General features: G+C 41.1%; 1 protein-coding gene across 3 annotated transcripts; it reads right to left on the minus strand.

The window, feature by feature from the left end:
- Window positions 1-2,601: 2,601 nt before the first annotated feature.
- On the minus strand, window positions 2,602-23,254 carry calcrla (calcitonin receptor-like a). 3 transcript variants are annotated; one of them, XM_012833976.3, is made up of 13 exons: window positions 22,391-23,254; window positions 13,441-13,527; window positions 12,450-12,600; window positions 11,388-11,501; window positions 10,277-10,389; window positions 10,057-10,148; window positions 9,814-9,940; window positions 9,554-9,707; window positions 9,406-9,466; window positions 8,554-8,620; window positions 7,918-8,136; window positions 5,686-5,727; window positions 2,602-4,868 (listed from the first exon to the last, which is right to left on the minus strand). In XM_012833976.3, exons 2-13 carry the CDS (start codon window positions 13,504-13,506, stop codon window positions 4,653-4,655), a joined length of 1,422 nt encoding a protein of 473 aa, XP_012689430.1. In that variant the 5' UTR covers window positions 13,507-13,527; window positions 22,391-23,254; the 3' UTR covers window positions 2,602-4,652. The 3 variants fall into 3 exon arrangements, with proteins under 3 accessions (XP_012689430.1, XP_031441730.1, XP_031441723.1); XM_031585870.2 differs by lacking the exon at window positions 22,391-23,254 and adding an exon at window positions 13,710-14,055; XM_031585863.2 differs by lacking the exon at window positions 22,391-23,254 and adding an exon at window positions 13,628-13,719.
- Between the last annotated feature and the right edge of the window lie 26 nt (window positions 23,255-23,280).

Consider the following 23,280-nt stretch of genomic DNA (forward strand, 5'->3'; position numbering starts at 1 on the left):
TTATTAGGGTGGAATGAAACTTCAAATCTCTTGGCCTAGTTTGCAAATGTTCTTATGAACCATATCAGTTATGTGAAAAAGGAGTCAAGATTGAACTGCTGCCATGGCAAAGCACATTCTCAGACAGGTGCCCAGCCTGAGCAAATGGTCTGACTGTGGTAAGTCTTAGGTATTTGTGATGAGGGCACATCTGTGGGTTATCTAAATGATGATAACAGATTTTAAGCATGGTCAGATTGCAACATGAACATTCCCCTTTCCAGGAAGGCCTAAATTGGTTTCTCCAGTGTGTGGCATGAATCTTGTGTGAAGGAACAGATACTTAAAGCAACAGTGTGCAACAATTGGCCACTTTTGGAGGCATGTTTTTACTAGTTTTGGTATCATCATTCAAATTAATTTAGCTGGTACATGTTAATGCGAAGGATAGCTAAACACACTAGTTGTTCCCACTGGCCCAGGCACTGTGTAATGCTGAGGTCTGGGGCGGACCATCCAACAAAACAGTTTCAACAACACGGCATCGCCAACTATGTCGCCCAAACACATCCCTTAGCATGCTAGCAAGCTTTCATCAGTGCGCACACCGACGTTGTTGGTGTTTGCAAGGTTTTTGCATGGCCTTTGGGCACTTAGTTTTAAACCAAAACTCCTTACTGTGGCGTTAAGATGGGGAGACATGGGATGAAGCACACATATGTGAGAAGTGTTCGGGGTACTCATCCTCCTCGCAGAATGCCCAAGTGCCAAAATGCAAATTCAAACACATGTAAACTATTTGCTGAAAACCATTGTTTTCATTAAGAGACCACAACTTTCTGTTGATGTTGAAGTGCCTCTAGGCTTACTTGTTTGAATTGTATCATTTAAGAAGCATTTTCTATGTCACTCAAAGTTAGGTCGGTGGCTTAGCACCCATGATGTAGACGTTAGGGATGTCTCTTCATAGGAGCAACTAAATATGCTCACCAAATGTTCTATGATTCCAAGCATTTTTCAGCAGGCTGTTATCAGTTCAACTGGATGGCGTAATTAAAATTTCACCATGTTTGTTCTGCATACACTTTTATGTCTGATCAAAGATACTCAGCTAATTGGGCAAAACTCCAAATAAACAATTTACAATTTTAGTGGCTCCATATTTCAGTAGCTTCAAAGAGCTTTATTAAGATTGTATCACATTATATTATTAGGGGTTCTTCTCTTGGCACATTAGCTTTCTGAAACAGTTTAACACACAACATTTTCTCAACTGCATCAGGTATGGGAATAGGTGGAATAGGATCACGTTGACAGAGTGGGAGTTTTCACTATGGGCTATAAACTGTCAAAATGCCAACCCAGCCCCTTAGGCTTTGGAGCTGCCCTCCTGGCATTCTGTTTGTGTCCCTGACTCTCCTGGGAGACCTATATTCAGCTGCTGAGAATGGGGAAGCACATTGATTTTTTTAATAGATTTTTAGTTTTGCCTGATTTTCATTGTTTCATACGTCCAAAACCGTCAGACTTGTCCTGTCTCCAACACCCACACCCAAGATTACAAAAAGGTATTGATCAGCCTTTATAGTTTTTAACTGTCCCAGATTTTTTTGGGTGTTATGGTTACGTGTTTGGGTGTAGACCCATGTGGTGCAGGTCTCCCAAAGCTGAGGGGTGACATGTCAAAGGAAACATCTGGAGGCTTTAGTTTCCTCAGCCTGATTTTCTCTCTCTCTCTCTCTCTCTCAGCCTTCGCTGCTGGCGTGAAACCCTGTGGATCTCATAAATAATCTTGGGATGGGGAAGTGCAAAGCTCTGTATTCCAGCGCATTCTACTTGGACTGCGTTTCTGCAGATTTGCAAACCAAATCTGTCCTATGCAAGCCAATGGTGACTCCTCCATTTTGGAAGCTGCTGTTTTCATATGCAATGGCATTATTCTCATTTTCAAAGGGGTGCATGCTGAATAAGTACATCTTTTTGAAGACAGCCCAGTTCCAAACCTACAGCACCCCATCACAGGACACTAAGTGAGTGTCTGGTATTTATGGGAACATATTCATGGTATGGCTGGCTATGTTCCATTAACACATTATCATTAGAACATGATATTTCCCTGGAATAGAAAGCTGGCAAACAGCATGGGAGAAGAAACACTAGACCACTCTTAACATACACAGACAATATAGAAATGTACACTATCTATCGTATGCAACAGCTCTCAGACCTAGGTGCATTTAAAGCCATTTCGAAAATGTGGGTTAAATATGATTCACAGGCACTGATGTGAGGTTGCCATCTTGCAGGTCGGTTGCAGCAATGCCAGAGGATCACGACAAACAACCAAAAAAAAGAAAAAGAAGAAAAGAAGAAAAACGCCCCCAAAAACGCATTCTGCTGAGGTGTTGCACTGATTCCCCATGCCTGGCGATGCACCACTATACTATTTGTAGTCACTGAGTCAGAAAATGACTGGATGTGAAATGTGATTGGTTTGAATGAACAAATGGTGTAGCTGAGGTTTTCTCTTTCTTCCATGGTATAAAACAAAAATGCATTGTGTATACAATACATACACCCACAGTAGAGGATTTACTTTGATTGCTTTTTTCAGTCCCTATGTCTTGTAAATGAGAAAATATATTTATTAAGAGCCATGAAAGTACACAGTGCTGCTCTTACTCTGTAATTGCACGGTAATAAACATACTCACATTCAATAACATACATATTGTTACACTAGAACTAAACAGACCCCTTCGAACAGCATGGAGACACAAAGTGACTAGGTTTCAATGCATTAAAACTGTGCAGGAAAGAATGCTTTGAAATAGGCCAAGTATCAAGTGAGGATACTCCTTAAAACTGTCCTGCAGTAACCAATTCAAACACACATACTTACATAAACATTACCAATGCAAGCATGGGTTGAATTGAATGTGTCTAAAATATGTGTAAGCCTCACAGAAGTAACATAGCAGTCTCACCAGGCGGACAGTACGCGCTGTGGTTTTTGGCTCATGATTTAGCTTTTTTTAACAAACAATACACCAAAGCATTTCATGTAATCACTGTTTGTTAGTTATATCAATATTTTGCAGAGGCATTCAACATTACCTGAAGTTTGAGGACTGGGAAAGACAGGTATAGTATATGGTAAAATTGTCTGAAGCACTACTGTTTCAAACATGGGACAACTACAGATATCAGTGCACAATAATGTACTGTATTCACACAACAATTTTCCCAGAAGATTTAAAAAATAAAAAACACAGTATTTACATCAGTTTTGTCAATTTTGAGAGGTTGTCCTTTCATCAACTGTACAAAAATTCTTCCAAGCGGTGGGGAAAATGTCTAAGGAAATACATGCTACACAGATATGGGACATAAATAACAAATAACAATATAGTATAAGATAAGATGCGCTTGTAAAATTAACTGATGTGTAAGAATGGCAAGACATATTATATACTTCTATCATGGTGTAAGGCAAAGTGACTGCACTCATTACAAGAGGACAATATGAGTTTAATTTCAGGTGCCAGATCAAGTCTCCATTCACTGACCATACTGGAACTTGAATCAAGGCAAAGTGAGAAAGTAAGAAAGAAAGCTGTTAATTTAGATCACTGTCAATTGGTGTGACTTTGTACCTTTTTAGGTGTAGAAAGAAATGTTCACCCAGTAATTTGAATGTGAGTGAATAAGAAGTTCACTATGCTAAGCTAAATCTGATGCATGATGTAATATTATGGCACCGCAATTCATTGCATTTTATGTCACAACAACAAAAAACTTTATATGCAGATTTTTGTATACTAAAAATTGTATAAAATTGTATAAAGTGTATAAATACTATAACCTGTAAAAAGTATTTCTTGTCATAGGCAGTATTCCTTTAATTCTTTGAAAACTGAATGTGTCTTCGTAAATCCTTTCTTCTTATATTACACAAGATGATCATGAGTGCAGAAAAGATAAATGTAGAGTTCAGATGAGAATACCTAGAATCTTTCTCCGGTCAGAACTCCTAATACTGTCACAAAATAATATAGATCTATACTGTACAATGTCAAAACACCATGCTTAGTGTAGAGTAAGTGATCAGTCACGACTATTTTGCGGAGAACTGTCAGTACTGTCCTCTGTCATCTCAACATGCGCAGAATCACCATGTCATGTCACCATGTTTTTTTTTTTTTGGTGAGTGAAATAGATACGAATCAAGTGTGTGTTTTTGTACAAGGCATGTTACAAGAGCAAGTTTTGGTACTCATATCATATTCATATGACAAACTTTACAGTGCTACGATAATTTCAGCATACATACAACAGTTCGTGCTCTCCGTGTTATGAAGACAACAAATAAAGACAGAAATATATGTAAGGACCACTTGGAATAACCAGAATATTTAGGCCTAGAAGTTTTCTCAGCCAAAAAAGCAGCTTTAAAATATTTTACACCTCTGTGACAAGGCCAAGTGTGGACGGTAACATAAGGAGCCCCAATGGAAAGCAAGTGCCCATATCATTTCACAGAGAAAATGAAGTAACATCTTATACAGTGTGATCGTTTCACCCTCCCTCACGAGACCCACCCACCCACAGTGCATGTGCCGCAAATGATGCCATGGAGGTCCAACCAGATAAGACCAAGTGGTGTGGCAGCGCTCAGGCGAAAGGGTTCTCCGTTTTCATAATGGTCGAATCCATGTCGTGACAGCCTTTGCCGTTTAAGTGTTCCGAGTGGCATTCCAGGCTGTAGCAGCCTTGCACTTCTGTGATAGACGAGGCCGTGTAGGAGGCAGATCGCAGCGCATCCGAGTGGGTCAGCGTGCCGAACTGCATGCGGTACTGATTCCAGTGTCTCCTCAGAACGGCCTGGACCTGCAGAAGAGCACATTTCACAGGGGTCAGTTTTTTTTATCTTTATCCTGAGGGGACGACATCTCTCAGCCCAGACAATATTAACAATTAGAAAAGATAAAAGACACAGGTAGCAATGCCCACAGGGAGATGAAGAGATTTTGACACTCTCGCAATTTGCTTTAATGAGCTGCTCACACATTTAAAGCTCATAAGAATTACCATACAGCCACTCCCTGACAGCTATCCCCACATTATGTAATTACAGTATTAACCTGTGACCTGTAAACGCCCATGGCAAAAAAAGCATGGTCCTGTTACTGCTGACAGGGTTTGTAGTGTAACTGAAAACAAAGAGGAAAACTATGTTTAGTCTTGAGCCTGACACAACATGACAGCTGTGTTTGCGGGCCTTTGTGTTTCTGTGTGCGTGAGAGAGAGAGAGAGAGAGAGAGAGAGAGAGAGAGAGAGGGAGAGATAAACAGCACGGGGGACAGTCAGAGAGAGAAAAACAGAGAGAGAGAGAGAGAGAGAGAGAGACACTGACAGAAAGAAAGGAAGAGACTAAGAGAGAGAGAGAGAATGAGAAAGAGGGATAAAAAAACAGAAAGAGAGAGGATGTGTGCCAGAGTCTTAATGATTGTGAGTCTGAGAGGAGCCCAGGAGACCACAGACTCCCATGCCATGTTTTGTGAATGGAACTCTGAGTTTGACCTGCAGGTTAATCACACGGGTTGAGAGGAGAGGGGGAGGAAATCTTATTCTATTCTCAGTGTCACTATTTGTGAAAAAAGAAGTCAGGGATAACTGTCAGTGAGGCTCTTTAAAAAGATCTTACCTCTCCATTGAAAAAGCAGAAGATGGTGGCCACCAGCAGCCCCTGGAAAATAAAACAGGCATCAGTGAGTTCTCCAAGAACTGGACGTCTACGTACACTCCGATTCTTTGTGACTACGCGGCCACTTTGCTACAAGAGCACCAACTGCGTACTCAAAGCAGACTAGAAAGTATAACACCTATATGCACCATGGCGTCCACAACTGTCTGTGTGTGCGTCTGCAAGCGAGTATAATCAAGGCCTTAATCAGTAAACATCTCGCACAAATCAGGCATCAGGCAACTTGCTGTGTTCTTGCTTTTTTTTGTTTTTGTTTTTTTGCAATGACCTATTAGGCGGCCAGGCTGTGATGACAGATGGTGCCTTCGCTAACTCTTTCCTCCAATCATCATAGACTTATTTGAACGAATTTCTCTAGTGCCTGTAGAGCATCGGTTCCCAAACTGGGGTACGCGTAGTGGTTCAGGGGGTACGCGGGTAGAAAATCTCTGCGATAACAGAAAACGGACGGAATTCGCAGAATGTACCGTTTGAAACAGAAATAATTTTGTGCATCAAAATCGCCCAAATTCCCCTGTATTTTGTCCTGCAAGGCTGTATTTCTTTCTTATAAACACAAAAACGATCGCAACGATGAACAAGCATTAATTAGAAAACAAAACCACTGAGAAAATGTCACGTCTGTGCTGAACTCCGCTCCGGCCACGCCCCCCTATTCAACACAGACCTCCGTAGCCTGTCAAATGAATTCGCTCATCTTCCCAATCGCCTGCAAATAATGTTTTTTTTTAGTCTTCTGTTCTGTTGATGGCTGGCAAACAACAACCTTAGAAGGTTTGGGTCACTTGTGGCACATATTATTCACTCATTTTAAGCCATCAATCTACCTCTGGGTGAACAAAATGACCCGAAACGGATTAAAACGGAATTAAAGTAATAGGTGAAAAGGAAAACTTTTTTTTTTTTCAACGGGGGGGGGGTACGCAGCTGGAGATTAAATGTCTGAAGGGGTACGGGACTGTAAAAAGTTTGGTCTACTGCTGTAGAGGAAATGCAATTCATTTTTTATATAAGGGGCAATCTGTCTTTGGACAAACCCCCACAGGCATGCAATCATTCACCTTTTCTCTGACACATGTATTCATTCACTCCAGAAAACAGAACGAGTACAATTAATAAATGATAATGTGGGTAGCCAAATTCAACAGAAGCTGATCCCACGTCTCCATGCAGTAGCTTTAAGGCTGATGGCATGGCAACCATATGTTGAATGAAGTATGTGGCAGTTGGCATGCTCAATATTGTGGATCCCATGGTACGCAGATATTCCAAAAAACACTCCATGTCTTCACACATAGAGTAGCGACATCATGTCAGCTGACAAGTCAGAGCTGCCGATCAAGCCTCAACTGGCTTAGAGAGGTGACACCCACTCTTCCCTGTGATCAAACAACATGTCTGCCCCTGTTGCAGCGAATCTTTCAGAGGACTCACATCTCCAATCTGTGCTACGGATCACTTCCCTACGGCCTTATCACTCATAAAAGATTATTTCTCTTCTAATCTGGAAGTAAATACACAAGAAGATGAGACTAAAACCTCAAAACCTCAAATTCATGGAGCATTATCACTTAAAACTACATTTCAGTGGCACACAGGTGCAAAACATTACACTAGAGATGCAAACAAATGCTAGCAACACAAACAAATAACCCGTCACACATCAGTTTTGATAGAAATGAAGTTATTCAAAATTCGGCATTTGATTACAGCCAATGCTTACGTCTCTGTGACCTTGGTCACCACAACAACTGCGTTAGCGCTCAACAACATTAGCTCCTGACATAACAACATTTCCAGAGATGAAACAGAACAACTTATGTACTCCGTGTTCTGGGCGACTGGGGACAGTGCAGAGTGGAACAGCTTTCATTTTGTCCCAAAGATTCAAGAAACAAAACACAACAAACATACTTGCTAGCAGGACTGCCAAACATTTCATGGTTCAAAAGCGCAACAAAAGAGCCTACTGTAGAAGACCATGGCAAAGTTAAAGGAACTACTGCACCCCAAGGAGAAACACAGAATGGGCTCCAGTTCTTTTTGTAGCTGTGCACTAATCTCAGTACTAATTAGTTTTGAAGCAATGTTGTAACCCAAGCAATTGTGTGCCAACTCAACTCTGTCATAAATTCCAACAAAGGCTTCTACTCCTCGACAGCCCAGTCCTACCTGATAATTCATCAGGATGTGCATGACGTAGTCGTAGATCTCTGACGACACACGGCCCTCTGGCTTGTAGGGAAGCAGGACGTACTGAATCCCCAGCAGAGGGACCAGGATGAGTGTGGCTCGTACCGCCTTCATGTACAGACTGGACTCGGCCTGGTGGGTGACCTTTAGCTTGGTGATGAGGACCCGCACGATGTTCAGCAAGAAGAATAAGTTCACCTGGAACAGCAGCAGAACACCAATTAATTCCAAACACGACTATTACTCCTGGCTTGCTGTGAAGAAGTTCACCCACAGTGCCCAATGTTTTAAGGGGGGGGGGATTTTCTGTGTGTTTAGCAGGACTAGATGTATGACACTAATGTAGCTAATGCTATTCTCTGCCATCTTGCCTGCAAGGCTATAATTGCTAACTGGGTCAAGAGCCAGCACTGGGAAACCTTTCACTTCATTTTCTGTTGATCTATGTTTTCAGAGGGAGAGAATAAATCCTTGGATGCACTAATTAGGAAGGTAAGGAGACAGAATACTTCGGTGAGCAACTTTAGCATGATAATCTGTGTCATTCACAACATTCACACTGAAACTTTTCTCATTAGGTAATGAAAAATGTAAAACAAAACAATGTTGGCTTACCAATAGGGCCGCACAAATGGGGCCATGAATAATATATAGTAGCGATGTATTCGAGCTGATCCAGCAGCTGTGAATGTAGGGAAGAAAACAGAAGTCTTTCTTTTAGTCCCAAAATACAGTGTGATCTATTGCAGCCGAAGTTAATTAGCGTAATGCCAATGGGATCACACTAAGCTGCTTACAGGAGTCAGATTCAAGGAAACATTGGATTTGCTCTAAATATTTGAAGACACCAAGCACTCTCTAAGAAGAACAGTGCCTAATGACAGATTATGCTGAAATGATACAAAATGAGTATAAACAACTCCATGCAGACTCCATGGATCATTGCTCATTGGGAAAGAATAATATAATTAGGCATCAGTTTTTGGACCAGATCCCGGTAAAATATTAGCCTGGATCCGTCCACCTATTGCTCCCAGCTCAGTTTTCACTGGGATTATAGTCTGGAAATACTCTTCGCATGATGAACCACAGGGCCTACCAACCAGTGGCCAATGAGGGTGGCAAAGTCAAAAGATGTTGAATGTGTTCAGACCCTATTCACGAGGTGAATTTGGGTCTAGTTGCGCCAGGCTAGTAAAATATTATAACTGCTAATAATAACTGCTGACATTCCTCTAACTAGATTTCAATCTAACACTTTTATGGGTCCAATTCACATGTAAAACCATGGTCCATCTTTGGCCCACCATACAATCAAAACCACATTATATACTCAATTCTGGCATGTGTGGTATTTCCAGTTGCCACATACCAGCTGGTAGGCATCTGCTTGATATTCAGTAGTTTTGCCAGGACCTGGTCCAAAGTCACTCATCTAAAAGTATACCAGAGATTGAATTCACTTACTTGTCATTGTAGTAGTAACTGCGAGCTATGGCATGTATAATAGCTGGTATTAGAGGGAAACCTAAGATAGATGACAGAAAACACTTTAAGTGGGTATAGCCGTTTCTGCATTCAAATGTTTGAATGGTGAACAATTAGTGAGACTTACCCCAGCCAAGCAAGTAGTACCACATCAAGTGCTGCTTTTCTGCAAACACTGCCACCACAATAAGAGTGTGCAAATAGATCCCCTCACACAGCATCCAGAAGTAATTACACCCAAATAGGTACAGATGGATAAACAGAGACACTTTGCAACTGGTCTGTAATGGATCATTTGAGGAATTTGAGTTAGAATACAGTCTTTCAAAAGAGTGTAAGGTTTGTTTTATCTTATTTAGTGGCCTAGGCTTATTTGTTCCCACTTACTGGGTTTCTCTGGACTAACTCTTGATTGTTCGCCACAGCAGTTAACCAAATGATAGTGATGACAGAATTTAAAACAAAGGAGAAGAACAGGTTTTTGTGCAGGGTTATCCTCTGGCAACTTAGACTCCTAAAAGAAAGAGAGAAATCACTCTACAATCCCTGAAATTGAACATTCATAAAGAATACACTTTGTAATATAACGTACATATTAATGTGTAATGATGCAGTTAATGTTTCACTTACTTGAAATGGAAAAATATTCCTAATGAAACGAACAAGGCTGTTAGAGAAAGGCCATGTCCTATTAAGGCTAAGTACAATAGGTTCAGTGCAGTCTGCAACATAATAAGAGGGAGACAAAGGCAATTAAAACCAACAGGTTGTACACGACTGACAGAATCTCATAATGTACACACACTGAGGAGCACAAATTAGGAATTAATTGCATGCTTGCCAGACGTACTATTCTTCCTTCCTTCGTGTGCTCATTGCATCTGGTGTAATTGGACCAGGTCCTGTTGCTGTCGGGATGTAGAAACCAGTTTCCATGGTCAGTGCAGATCTTGGTGACCATTTCTGTTTCCCAAACAAGACAGATGCAAACATCTCTTCACCACATTCTTCACAATAGTGTTTTTCAAGTTTGTAAAATGGCTTAATAAAACTGCTTGTTTAAATAGAATATGTGTTTCTCAACATGCATTCTTCTCTGTACTTGTGTTCCCATGGACTTGTGAAATGTCATGAAATGTCATCAGTCACAACACCCAACACCCACTGACAACGTCTGACGCACATCAAAACATGTTTAGAACACGGTTCTATTTCTGAACCATTGAAATGTTTTGGCTTTGAATTAAAAGGTAACCATTGCCACTAGTAAACAAAACAAACAAACACAGCCCAGTTTATCGGGCTATAGCAAGGCATTTGAATAATAACTTAAGGGCGTAGTCCTTTCTAGCTAGCCATTTACATTTAAATTATGCTTAGGCACAAAAGTCATATTTACGGTATCGATTTTAATTGGTGTTTCAGAATGTTCGGTGTGTTTCAGAACGCTAAGCTGCCAGTTGTCGCCAGCGAGCATTTGGCTTTCATTTCTCTATGAATTAATGAACACTTACCTGTCATTATTTTAGCCTCAGTTAGAGATGAATAACACCATTCCTGATAGTGTGGGCATATGCCCATGATTTGGCTACAGTGACTCACTAGTACAAGTACACTAGTACAAAATGGTATTATGAGAGAGGACGGTGCAGCTCTAGCCAATCAGCATGCACACTAGTGCACACTGTGTACAGTACATTCTTTTTCAAAATGGTGATTGGATGTTTATCATTTCATCATGTGTATTTTAACAACAGTTGATTTAACAATATGTTATGATTTGCTAATCGTACAGCCAAAATCTGTCTACAGACTTGAGAAAAATAAACACACAAAACATACTAAGAAAAATAAAGACAAGTCATGGCTGTTTTGTTTCCTGTTCCTTGTGGTGTCATTGTAACTGGGTCAACTTGGGTGAATCTGTCTCAGTGAATCAGTGTGCTGTGCTTCAGTCTCACCAGATGGGTCGAAGTCCTGGAAGTAGTCTGGGCAGTGCTGCTCTGAGGTAATACCCGCCTCTGTGTCGTCCCAGCACAGCCAGCCATCCCACGTCTTGTTGCACACGGGACCGGCTGCCCAGCAAGGCGAGAGCAAAAAAAAGCCCAGTGTCACTACCGGCTATGGGACACACTTTCTAAAACAATGTGTTTCACGCAGTGGTATTTAAGGGAAAGGGCTCAAACTGACAAAAGAGCCATCACAAAAGCAAGCTGGTATTTTCACTGAAATTTGCAATGCAGTTTGATCATGCTTTACTCTGTAGAGTGGGAAGGCTTCATCTTTAACACAAAGTGCAACCTGCATCTGTTTTAATAATCTGACACTGATCTACACACTAATGTAACCATTTTAGGGTTGGTGTTCAAATAATAGCTAGTTTGACAATTGAGGTCTTATTTTAGTGTAATGCTCTAGCTGACTATTTGCATATCTTAGATGCACTTAGATACACAGCACATTGTAAATCCTTATTCATATCACGTATTCAATCGTTTGCCGATGCTTATGTTTAATAAATAACATTGTACAGTGTATTCACTTATATCATATGGCGTGTTCTGACCTTTACTCCCTGTCTTACCACCAGCCTACAGTGAAGAGACATTTCACAACAACCTGCCCTTGTGCAATCTGTTTTCTTTTTTTTTTTACAGGCTTGCAAAAGCAAATAGCTAAATGTTTCCCATCTTAATGAGATGATTGCTGAATGTCCAAAGACTTCCTCCGGGTTCCAAGACTCTCCCAAAGGATTTCAAGAGTAAACTCAATCCTGCCTGCACGAGTACTGAAGCAGTAAGCCCATTTCATTTGATGGACAGAACAGGGAAATTATACTTAAAAACTCATCAGTCAAAGATATTATCATCATTATTAATGATGAGAAAAAATGTCTTGTTTATCATTTTTTTTATCTATTTTGTTACAGTCTTCGGCCCCAGGGAAACAAACAGGCAAACAAAGTCAATACAAGTTGTGGCTATGCTTATTGATTAAAAACTACATATTAATAACAGCTATACCTTTCCGCTCGCTAGTGTCTTTCATGATCCTCTGGTAGCACTCAAACTGGGCCGTCACTATCTTGTTCCTGGTGAAGCCGATCTCATTGTACACATGGTGTGTCGGCTGCTGTTGGGTTCCATTGGCCTCAGGGCTTGCAATAACACACACCTAAGATAAGAACAATCAATCTGGTAAATAAACAGAAATTAATCTGTTCATCACACCACAAAAGTGCTGTTTAACAGCCTAAAAGTAGCCTGGCGAGTCAACTTTGTGTCAAGATATGATGTAAAAGTGAAAATACTGAAACTGTAGGACAGAGCAGCAACATGTATGATACTATCATCATCTCATTATCATCACCATGAATCTCACACAATAAAACCTTCCCAGGGAGACAAACACTACATGTAACCTTCTTTTGACTGCCATCCAAAAGTAGCATAGTCATCACTCAGGGAGATATATGGTAACAATAACATGTCTGCCCAATTTGAGCCATCTTTGGAAAATCTGAAGAAACTCTATGAAAACATGACTTACTGTGTTTATCAAACATTTCATGTTAGCAAAATATACCACTTCACAAATAAGAATAAACAGAAAGAACAGCCGTCTGGTGTTAAACTGACATCTTGAAACCCTTTAACCTTTATCATCTGTAGCACTTCCTGGAAGCAGGGGACAAACTGGACACAATGTACTTTTCGTCATTCAAACATAGGCCACTATTTAATCAAATACATCATGACTATTTAACTACTACAAATTACAGATGAAACAACCATCACTTTGTTTCAGAATGACCCTGACAGAATTTCAAAAACGACAAATGAAACAATACTGGCATAAACTCACAAGAAACATACATAAACATGGTAAAAAAAAATGTGGTTCATAAAATGCTGAATTCCGAACTACAAAAACAGTCTCTTTCTCTTTCCCATCTACAGCAACATGACAAAACATCGGTCCTGTCAATATATAGAGCAAATTAGAGCACTTTACCTCAGAGACAGAGCTTAGTAGAAGGAGAGAGAGCATCCAGGAGTGATCCATCTTCATTTCCGTCATTTCCAGTGATCCTCTCTTGACCTATAAAGGAAGAAGGTTCAATAAAACACCACCCCATCAGAGATTTTTGCTCCCTCATTAAATGTTGCTAACCGTGCCACGCTAAAAGAACCAGCCTCACTTTCCACTGATGTTCTCTGGTCAGTAAAGGAACGCATGCATTTCCCGTGGGGGAAAAACACAATTCTATCTCCTGTAGTCACCTCGGCTCACACTGCACTAATGGCTGCACAGCTGCAGGTAGGTTCTCGCCGTCACAGTCCGTTGAGCTGCGCAGACAGACTCCATGCACTCTGCGGCCGACGCACTCTAATGTGAAAAAACGCTGCTTCAAAAACACCCTGGAGATAACCGCAAAGCCAAGTCCAGCGCAATGACATGCACTGAAAATGTGCTTGGACAGAGTACTCTCCACTCCAACCTAACCATATCACTACACACACAGTACCACCTCTTTATCTCAGACAGATATTATGCAACCAGTATGAAATGTAGGTACAGGTTTTTTGGAACATACTGGGCAGAAAGGTCCATTTGGGAGAGATCATGTCCGAGCACAAAGTGATGACACGGAGGGTTTTGAAACCTCCTGCAGTGAACATTTGGCAATCTCAGAGCAATATTGAATTACACAGTGCACACTCAATAAAATGCTTTAGAGAAACATAATCGTTCCCCTCTTAGAGCTCAGTAAGCGTCCTACAGTTATAGCAGCAGGCTAAATAAGATTGACCAAAGCACACATTAACTCATGGTAAACCTCTATATTCCTTTAATCTCTTGAAGATGTTAAAATTCAAAACAATCAGTCTATCAGTTTTAGGACTGAAACAGTGCCCCCACCCCACTGCTCTTGTCCTCTTTGGGGGGGAGTGGGGGCGGAGTTTGGGGGGGGGTAACATCAGTCGGGGACACATGGGGGGTATGGCTGACTGCCAGATCTGCCTGAGATTAGAATTCACAAGCCTCAGCTCACTCCTGAGAAGAACTGGAACCAAGACAGTAAAATATTATGGCAACGCTAATTGGAAACAGATGAGAAAATGTGAACTGGGCTGTCACATGTTTTGTATATGCTTTTTTTTACTGATTTACACAAATATGGCAATGAAGTGGGGCTTGTGATGGTGACCTCGTTGTAAGGTAAAGGATGAATTCCAATAGATTTATAGACTCTTTGTGTCAACCATGGCCTTCCCTAACCCCAATTAGGATTTAACATGAACCACTCAGAAAGATCTAAATACCATATGGCATTTAACAGTGAAGTAGAACATTAATTTAACTATGAGCAAAAAACTCTCCATTAAAATGATCCTTATTATAAAACCTGTCTTGCACTCTATGATATGTGGGAGCCATCATTGCCCCATGCTGTGAGTATACTGCAAGAAATCTGTGTAAGCAAACCCCCGGGACTGTCACAGTTATAATTACTGAGAGCATGGCAGCTTTAAACCCATTCTGTTAACAAAATGTTTGCCACTTTAATTAGCAGTAGCAGGACTTAACATGAAACCTCAAAGGAAACCGCTATAAGTGCCAGATTATGATAGCTCTAGCATTACCCAATGAACCCCAGATAATCTTAACAAGGCAAATGTGCTAAGCACTTGAGTAATGTTAGTCTTAAACAAGGACAAGGATCTTCTTTGTACTAATATACGTTTATATTAAAATACGTTTTCCCTCCACTGAGCCCATTATCTCTAGGCAAAGTTGCATGTTGTCAACATCCTCCCCTCCCTCAGCCACAGGATGTTTGTGCCCCATCCTTTGCAAGTTCCTCTGCGGCATTTAGAGATATGGAGATATGCGATTTTTTCCCCCTATTCTGGTCTGGGTTTTCTGCTGTGTGCTCCGTAACGTTTTTTTTTTGCAATTTCATGTCCTGTGATTGTGCTCATAGACTTATCACCATCAGCCATACTGTTGACACTTCGGCAAATCGGCAGATACAATATTTACAGAATTTGCGACTGGCATTAGGAGAAAGTAATTGTAATAGCGATTCTGTGCGGACCTGATAAGAAGTGTGTACCTGTTGGAACAAAAACAAGCCCATTGCTTATGTTTCGTCTGTTGTCTTCTGGTGGGAATGCTCAGCATTGATCACGATGGCCTTTTGTTATTCTGTGTGCCTTTCAAAATAACTTTATTTCTTTAGATGGATGACTCAGTAAACAAATGATGTTTCAATAGAAGTTAATATGTGAAGGTCAAAAGAGGCATTTGGAGGCAGCGTTTAAACGTTAATCGACTGGCAGATGTGACCTAGCTGTGTAGAGACTCAAAGATTCAAACAAAGCACAATGAATACATTCCCTAAAATGGCCCTCGATATTCAAAAATACACATTTAAATTCAATCATAATTTACCACAGATACCACTATACGACAATGAAATATAGCATAAAAAAATATTCACAAACACAGACAAACAGGAACAGACAAGCAGTAAATATCTGAGTAAAACTTGTGTTGCAGATACCCACAGTGAGATCGTTTTCGTGGTGAATGACAGCACGCTTGCCTGAATACGATATGACGTGTTTTACTAGCAAATACAGACAACAGGTGTCCCACCCAGAGCACACTGGCATTCTCAGGTGTCACAGGCAGGCCACCCAAACACCACGCATCAGACGAAAGCCATGGCTGTGCATGGCGCTAGCATTTGAGGAACTCTCCAATCCAGGCCATTCTAAAGGCCCCTGATGCAAAAAGATGCTATCAGCCCTTTTATGGTTTTAATTAGATGATGTCAGATCGCTTCTGGCCAAAGTTAATGTTACTTTTTTTTATCATGTGCCTACTAGTTCAACAAAGGACCGGGCTTCATATGATTCCAATCTTGTGGCTGTTGGGACTGTGGCTCTGGCAACACTGTGAATTAGCCAGGCACGAACCTCACACTGACTCAGTGTTTGCCCCGGTCACCACCAGATGTCAGAGTCAAAGAAGAGGGCAACAGCCCAGCCAGCCATCCACCTTGTTTCAGGTCACTTTTTTAATGCAGCAATTTTTCCTCATCAGATGAGAGATGAGAGACCGCTTCTTTGTTAGACTCTTGATTTTTTTTTTAACCTATAAGTTCAAGTACAATGGCATTTGTGAGCCTGTGGGCAGCTCAACAGCCTGTGTGGGTGAGCGAACGATGGCACGGCTCTAAACATAAGCTCACAAACACGATTCCCACCAGCAAGAGTGATGAGTAATCCAGATGCCAAGCTTTTTTCCCAGTGACCGTCCACAAGCCTCGCCTGCTAGTGCCAGCCTTTGCCAGCCTTTACGCATGTTCAGGAATACCTGTCATTGTTCATACGAGCAGCCGGAGACAAAAGCAAACCCATTAGTCTATATGGTGTTTGCGTGTGTAGCAGCTCTTCAGTGGATTCCCAGGATGGAGGAGGATATGGCGGTAATTGCCTCTTTAATGTGCTGTGGTAGGGACTGCTGTCAAGGGCTATTAAATTGTTTCATGAGGGCAACGCTGGGAGGCTTTCCACGTGTAGTTAAAAAACCAGGGCAAACGCATGACATCAATAACCCCACAATTCCTTCTTTTTGTCCCCCACTAAAATGGCATTCTGCTCAGATACTATTTTATTTACTGAACAGCTGTTGGTTAATGCTGCTTCAAGATAACGAGTAGAAATATCAACAGTATATCCTGATGATGGATCATGGTATTCAAGTATCGATATGCTGTCATAACGGGCTAATCTTTTCATGTCTACTCCATTCCAAGAGGTTATAATAAACCAGAACATTAAGATTCCAGCCGTGGTGGTAATGATCAGGGTGCAAATTGGCCATGAACAATTTTAATTGCTCTCCATGGCCAGTGTAATTAAAGCATCTGATACCCATTGCAACAGTATGGTTTCTCATAGTGACCTCAATTTAGCTCCAAACCAGGGATGGTTCCTTTTCAAATCTGTCCCAACTTATTTGTTAGTTGTGCACACAGACAGTATCTATTCCCCACACCACATCATAAGGACGGCTGGAGCAAAGATGTCCAGAGTTATAAACAGTATTAAAATATAGCCGTCTAAAATAAACTGCAAAGCCTTAGTCTGTCTTCAAGACTGGTACAGTCTGTAGGGTATTTATGTAATTTGCTCCATTCTACCCTGTGTTGGTAACAGCTGCAATAGCCCTCCCCCTTCCCCTCTGAGAGAATGTTCTCCATGCAGAAATAAGTCAAAGACTGCGGACACACACAACCAGTTCATGCTAACACACTCTCCAAGAATGACAGTAATATGAGACATCCTTGCCGGGTTATTCTGGATGTGCAAAACAAATACAGAGGGCGAAAATAAAATGAGCACGAGTTCAACCAATATAGCACCTTTAGAATTAATAACTGCCCTAGTCTATATTAAGGTTGTGGTTGTAATTTGGGTTACAAGTGTCATCCATTTCCGTGCAGTTGAAATAACCTGTGGCCTCCAGGAAGCTTGTCGATACCAACAAATTCATCTCAGGGATATCTCAAACACCCGCAGAGCCAGTTGATTGCATTTCTGTTGTCAGGCCCATGTTTGACTTTAATATCTTCACCGGCTGCCTCACAATAACATTAAATTCATTCAACACCCTCTCACTTTCCTTATACCCATTGTCATCTTTGACAAGTTTGTTATTTCACACATTAACATCATATACAATCATATAATAGCATTTCTTCTTCCTCCTCTGCCTCTTGCAAACAGTGAACTGCCAAATCTTTCCAATCTCTTAAACAGTGCTGCCACAAGTTTAATTTCAAATCACTAAACAACTCCCAGGAGCAATGCCAAATGTTTGTTATATTTCGGTCCGCCCAAGTCTCCATTTCTTTGCAGACAGACACAACACCAAACGAGTGTCCGAGGGCTCCTTATTAGTTTCTCATGCCCTCTTCAAGCACAAAAAAAAAACACTGAAGGGCAACAGCGGATGTTCCTTGCAGGTACTGTGAGCCCCGAGAGCGTCAGAAGTTCAGCCTGTACCGCTAAATTTAACTTAGAAGTCCCATGCTTTGGAGATGGATTGAGTGACAAACACTCGCAAATGTGTTCTCAGTGGTTAATAAAAGGGTTGGATTGTAAAAAAAAAATTTAAAAAAGGAAAAAGAAATACCCAGAAGAGGAGTACTGCTGGTGGGGAGTGGGGGTGGTGAAGGGATGAGTGGAACGGGTGGGGTGGGGGTGGTGGGGTCATTCACAAGAACAGATCTCCCAACGAATATCCGCCCATGTTCAGCCAACGCTCCATCTGACTTGAGCCCCAGGGAACGGAGAGGGAGGGGGAGTGAATGAGAGAGAGAGAGAGACAAAGTGAGAGAGAGACAGTGAGAGAGTGCGGATGTTCGTGTCACTCGCCAGAGCCCTGCAGGCCCTCCAGTGACAAAAATAACCCTGTGAGCCTGATCAAATTCACGCCTGTTTTTAGACAGACAAGGAATTGCCCCCCCCGAGTACGAGAGAAAGACCCTGAACTTGAACTGGCCTGGGCCGCTCACTTCACAGACCCTAAACAGCCTTGGACGGCTTTCAGTGGCCTGACAGTACTTTGTAAATATGCGCCACACAACATCGCACAAACAAAACCTCGAACGACCTTTGCTTGATGAGATTCAAATGAGAGAAACATGTCAGCCTTCTCACGTCAGTGAGCATACAGCATACAGTGAGATGGCACAGAGCTCGGGGAAGGTTTTAAAAAAAATGTTTTAAAGATCTGTGCACTGGTGAGCTACTTATCCCAAATGTGACTACTAATGCAATAATTATCTTCTCTCACACATGACAAATCCGCTTCTCTTTCTCATTTAAAGAACATGTTGAAATGGATAAGCTTCAGCCTCTCTATGCATACCCAAGTGGACTCACAGGGCTCTTAAACGCTTGCTATCCCAGAACCCCCTCCTCCCCAGTCCATGAGAAGAAGCCACCTCCCAGTATATAAATCAGATAGGCCTGTGCCCATCCCCCCCGGCCCCCCCACCCCCACTCGACAGTTTGTTTAGTGCACATCTCCTCTGGAGCACCCTTTGAAAATCTGGTGGTGCCCCAATCTACCCACACAGCGCGGGTTTGGTTATTTCATCTTTTTGAAAAAGAAAAAGGAAAAAAAAACAACTCCCTCTTGTGCTGTCATCAACTATGTGATGATATTACACAATGTGACTCAAACGAAACAATCGGCCCTCTTGGGAAACTAGGGAACCAACCAACATGTACAGTCATTTGAAAGACCATAAAACGTGTCAGAGAGGTTTACATCACCAAAATTACTAGCAGGAAATTTTCAATTAGGTCCTCTGCACCCTCCCACCCTCTAATCCAGGGGCTTGCAAATGGCTTGTTGATGTAATAGTTGTAAATAGTTGATGTAACCCTATAGCCAGGCCGGTGGTGAGTGACATAGCCCTGTTGTTTGGATAAGGGGTTTAATTATTCGCAGAATGCACTCAAACACACAGGAAAACTAATAAAGCCAAGAGAGCGGGGAAATGAGATGGTGTTGTTAGAATGGGTGACGGCTAAGGACCCAGGACAGAGCCAGTGTAGGACGTTGAGCTATGATTAAAAGAGCACAAGTGCATGTGTCCACCTTTACCTTTTATGACTAGGGAATGAGTTTCACTCTTCTACACACGTCATTCGGCCACTGGTTTCATCTCTCTGGCATCCCTCGGGTTAGTGAATGTCCATTCTCCATGTTGAGTTTATCTGTATGTGTGTGTGTGTGTGTGTGTGTGTGTGTGTGTGTGTGTGTGTGTGTGTCTGTGTGTGTGTGTGTGTGTGTGTGTGTGTGTGACTGTGTGTCTATGTGCTCTCGTTCCCATCTACATCCACTATAAGAGTGTACATATTCACACACCTGAATTGCATGATTCTAATCAGATAAATTACATTTTCCCCTTATCATGCTATAATTTCAATTTCCATTCAATTCCATTCAATTAATAACATAAATGACAGTTCATTTCTATTAATAATTTCCAACAACTTATTAGGTTGATTCTACTTGTAGTCAAAATGTTACTGAAAGGGATGAAACTCAAAGCCACATTATGTAAGTCAGAAGACACAGAGGAAGTCTTTTCTATGCATGCAGTGGTCAAAACACTGGCTCATCCAAAGTGAAAATGTTTCTCAAGAAAAGATTATTATTAGCATTTCCGCCATTGTGACGTTTTCAAACGCATCAGCTAACAAGCTAACTGAGACAGACCACATCACTGCCTCTGCATTAGCAAAGCAATGTGTAACAACAACTGGGCAAGTTGAATGTATTACTTGGTACGCCGTTCCAGAATTGTACTTAATACAAATCTAATTAAGTAAGACAATGTGTAATTACAACAAAACATACAACACTCAAAGTGTTACTGTGATTATCTATTCACTTTAGGCCAGGTCACAACCAGTGTTCACACACATATACGCAAACACACACACACACACACACACACACACACACTCACACAAACACAAACACACACACAGACAGACAAACTTAACTTGGAGAATGTAATCCATCTAAAGGTGCCATTTGTATACAGCCCATGCACTGCATTTTCGTAATGGTCCATTCTGATCAGTTTAGTTAAAATATATTGTGTATCATGGTGATGGTAAGGGCTCTGTGAGCAATGTGGGGCAACCAATGGGACCTCTTTGTTTTCCTGACATTTAAAGCCTCTTCAAATAACACGGCCAAGAAAATAGTGTCTACTATAGGCACGGCAGCTGTACACATGTCTACTGAAAAGTTCCAGTTGTACTAGACACACAGCTGGGCTAGTAGTAATTGGCTGTTCTCTACAATCTGATGCAGATTGCAATTCACTGTAACTGACTGGACCCAATAATGTCTTGTACAGTTAGTTACAGTTATGGTTTCAATTATCATTCTTCTGACAATCCCACCCGTCAAAAATCGACTTGCATATTTCATGCTGAAATGTATACATGCAGTATGCTACAGAGTACCAAAGAGTTATATCAATCAAGAATCAAGTTTTCTATTCAAATACATTTACTTGAGGGAGCCATTCCAAAGAAGCCGTCAACTCTAGTTTGCCAACAGGTACATATGCTTGTTGACATTATAGTGCTATTATTCAGTATCGTCAGCTCCGTCTCCAAAAACTGGTTCACAAACATGAATGGACTGATACAAGGTCATACGTTGAATATACAAATGCTTCTTTTTATATAAGAATGGATACAAAATATTAACGCATATGGTATTTTGCACACCTTTCGGATAGGAAAACAGACGTCAATTAATGAAGCTAAACAGCTTCTCATCATAGTCACTTAGGCGCACGAGCACACACATATATTGTGACGACAAAGCATATCGCCCCGCTGGCCAGCGTAACGCGACTAAGCTTAGACGTCAATGCCAAATTGCCTCATCTGTCAAAATGTTCACTAACTGAGCTAGTATATGCAGTTTCAAACGTTTATTTTCTCAGGACCTCATAGTCCCCCTCTATTACAGATTAAATATCCCCGCCTTACTGCAATATGTGACCTGAGCTGGTTACTTTTTGGTTCAAAGGTGTTCCCCCTTAACCTACATCATAAATGCATTCACTAATTGAAACGTTTGAAAAGACATCACGTATAAATAACTGATAATGCATTTAGATTTGTAAACATTCTCTACTAAATGAATACAAGTTAAGTAAAGAATAACCTTAATACTTTCTTCTTTACAATATTTTTACAATTAAAACAATGGCTGGAATACCGTACAGACTACAGACACTTGTACTGATAGGGAGTCCCCTCGAAATGTAGCCTCCTAGGATACTTTCGATGCCAACACATCTCAGCGAGGCAACATCAATTACATTAATGTTGGCTCTTACCTGCAAGTTATATCCAAACCAGAGATGAAGTTGGGTATCCGTTCATGTACAGTTCAGTCTTTTTTCCACTTATGACATATAATTGGCCACTTTCCTTAAAATGTCGAAGGCGTTGGTAACCGCAAAATCCCCCTTGCAGTGTCCCTCGTCCGGAGAGAGATGTATGCACAGTGCGAAGCGGTGACTGCTCTCAGGTTGTAAGAGATCCACTACAGTAGCTTCCTGTTACATCACAGATTATCCCCGCCTCAAAGCAAATGTCCAAATTGTAGAAGTCCACTTTCCAAAGCACTGTTTTAACTTTGGTCAGTGCCATATATTCAAGCGAGTCAATACATTTTAGCCTGTAACGTGATTTATATTCAAAATTTACACTCAGGCCTATTCAATCCTAAAGACTGATTATCGCCTATGGAAATCCATCTGACATCTTAAAATGTGACGTAATGCATTTAGTTATTTTTTTCAATGAGGTTAGTTTAACAAATTCAGTCAGTGTCAATGCATTATAATGGAAAGTAGAGGGACCAAAGGGTATGAAACAAGCAAGTGGCCAAACAATGCAACACTGCCATCTTGCGTTGCATTCTTTGTATTATATATTAAAACCAATGAACTGCATAAACAGAGGGTTGATGGGGTTTACAGTTGTTTGATAACATTTAGATAGCAACACATAAAACCTTTAGTGCCCTGCACAAAAAAATACATTATGACAATATGGCATACTGTAAGGAGTAACTGCTTCCTACTACTCCTAAAAACTCAAACAATTAGATCATTTGTCAGTAGTCTACTTACAGGAATAAATAAAACCTTCTTATGACACTGAATATATGGGGGGAGATAGAGAGAGAGAGAGAGAGAGAGAGAGAGAGAGAGAGAGAGAG

This window comes from Clupea harengus, chromosome 2 (assembly GCF_900700415.2).
Source record: "Clupea harengus chromosome 2, Ch_v2.0.2, whole genome shotgun sequence".
Taxonomy (NCBI): domain Eukaryota; kingdom Metazoa; phylum Chordata; class Actinopteri; order Clupeiformes; family Clupeidae; genus Clupea; species Clupea harengus.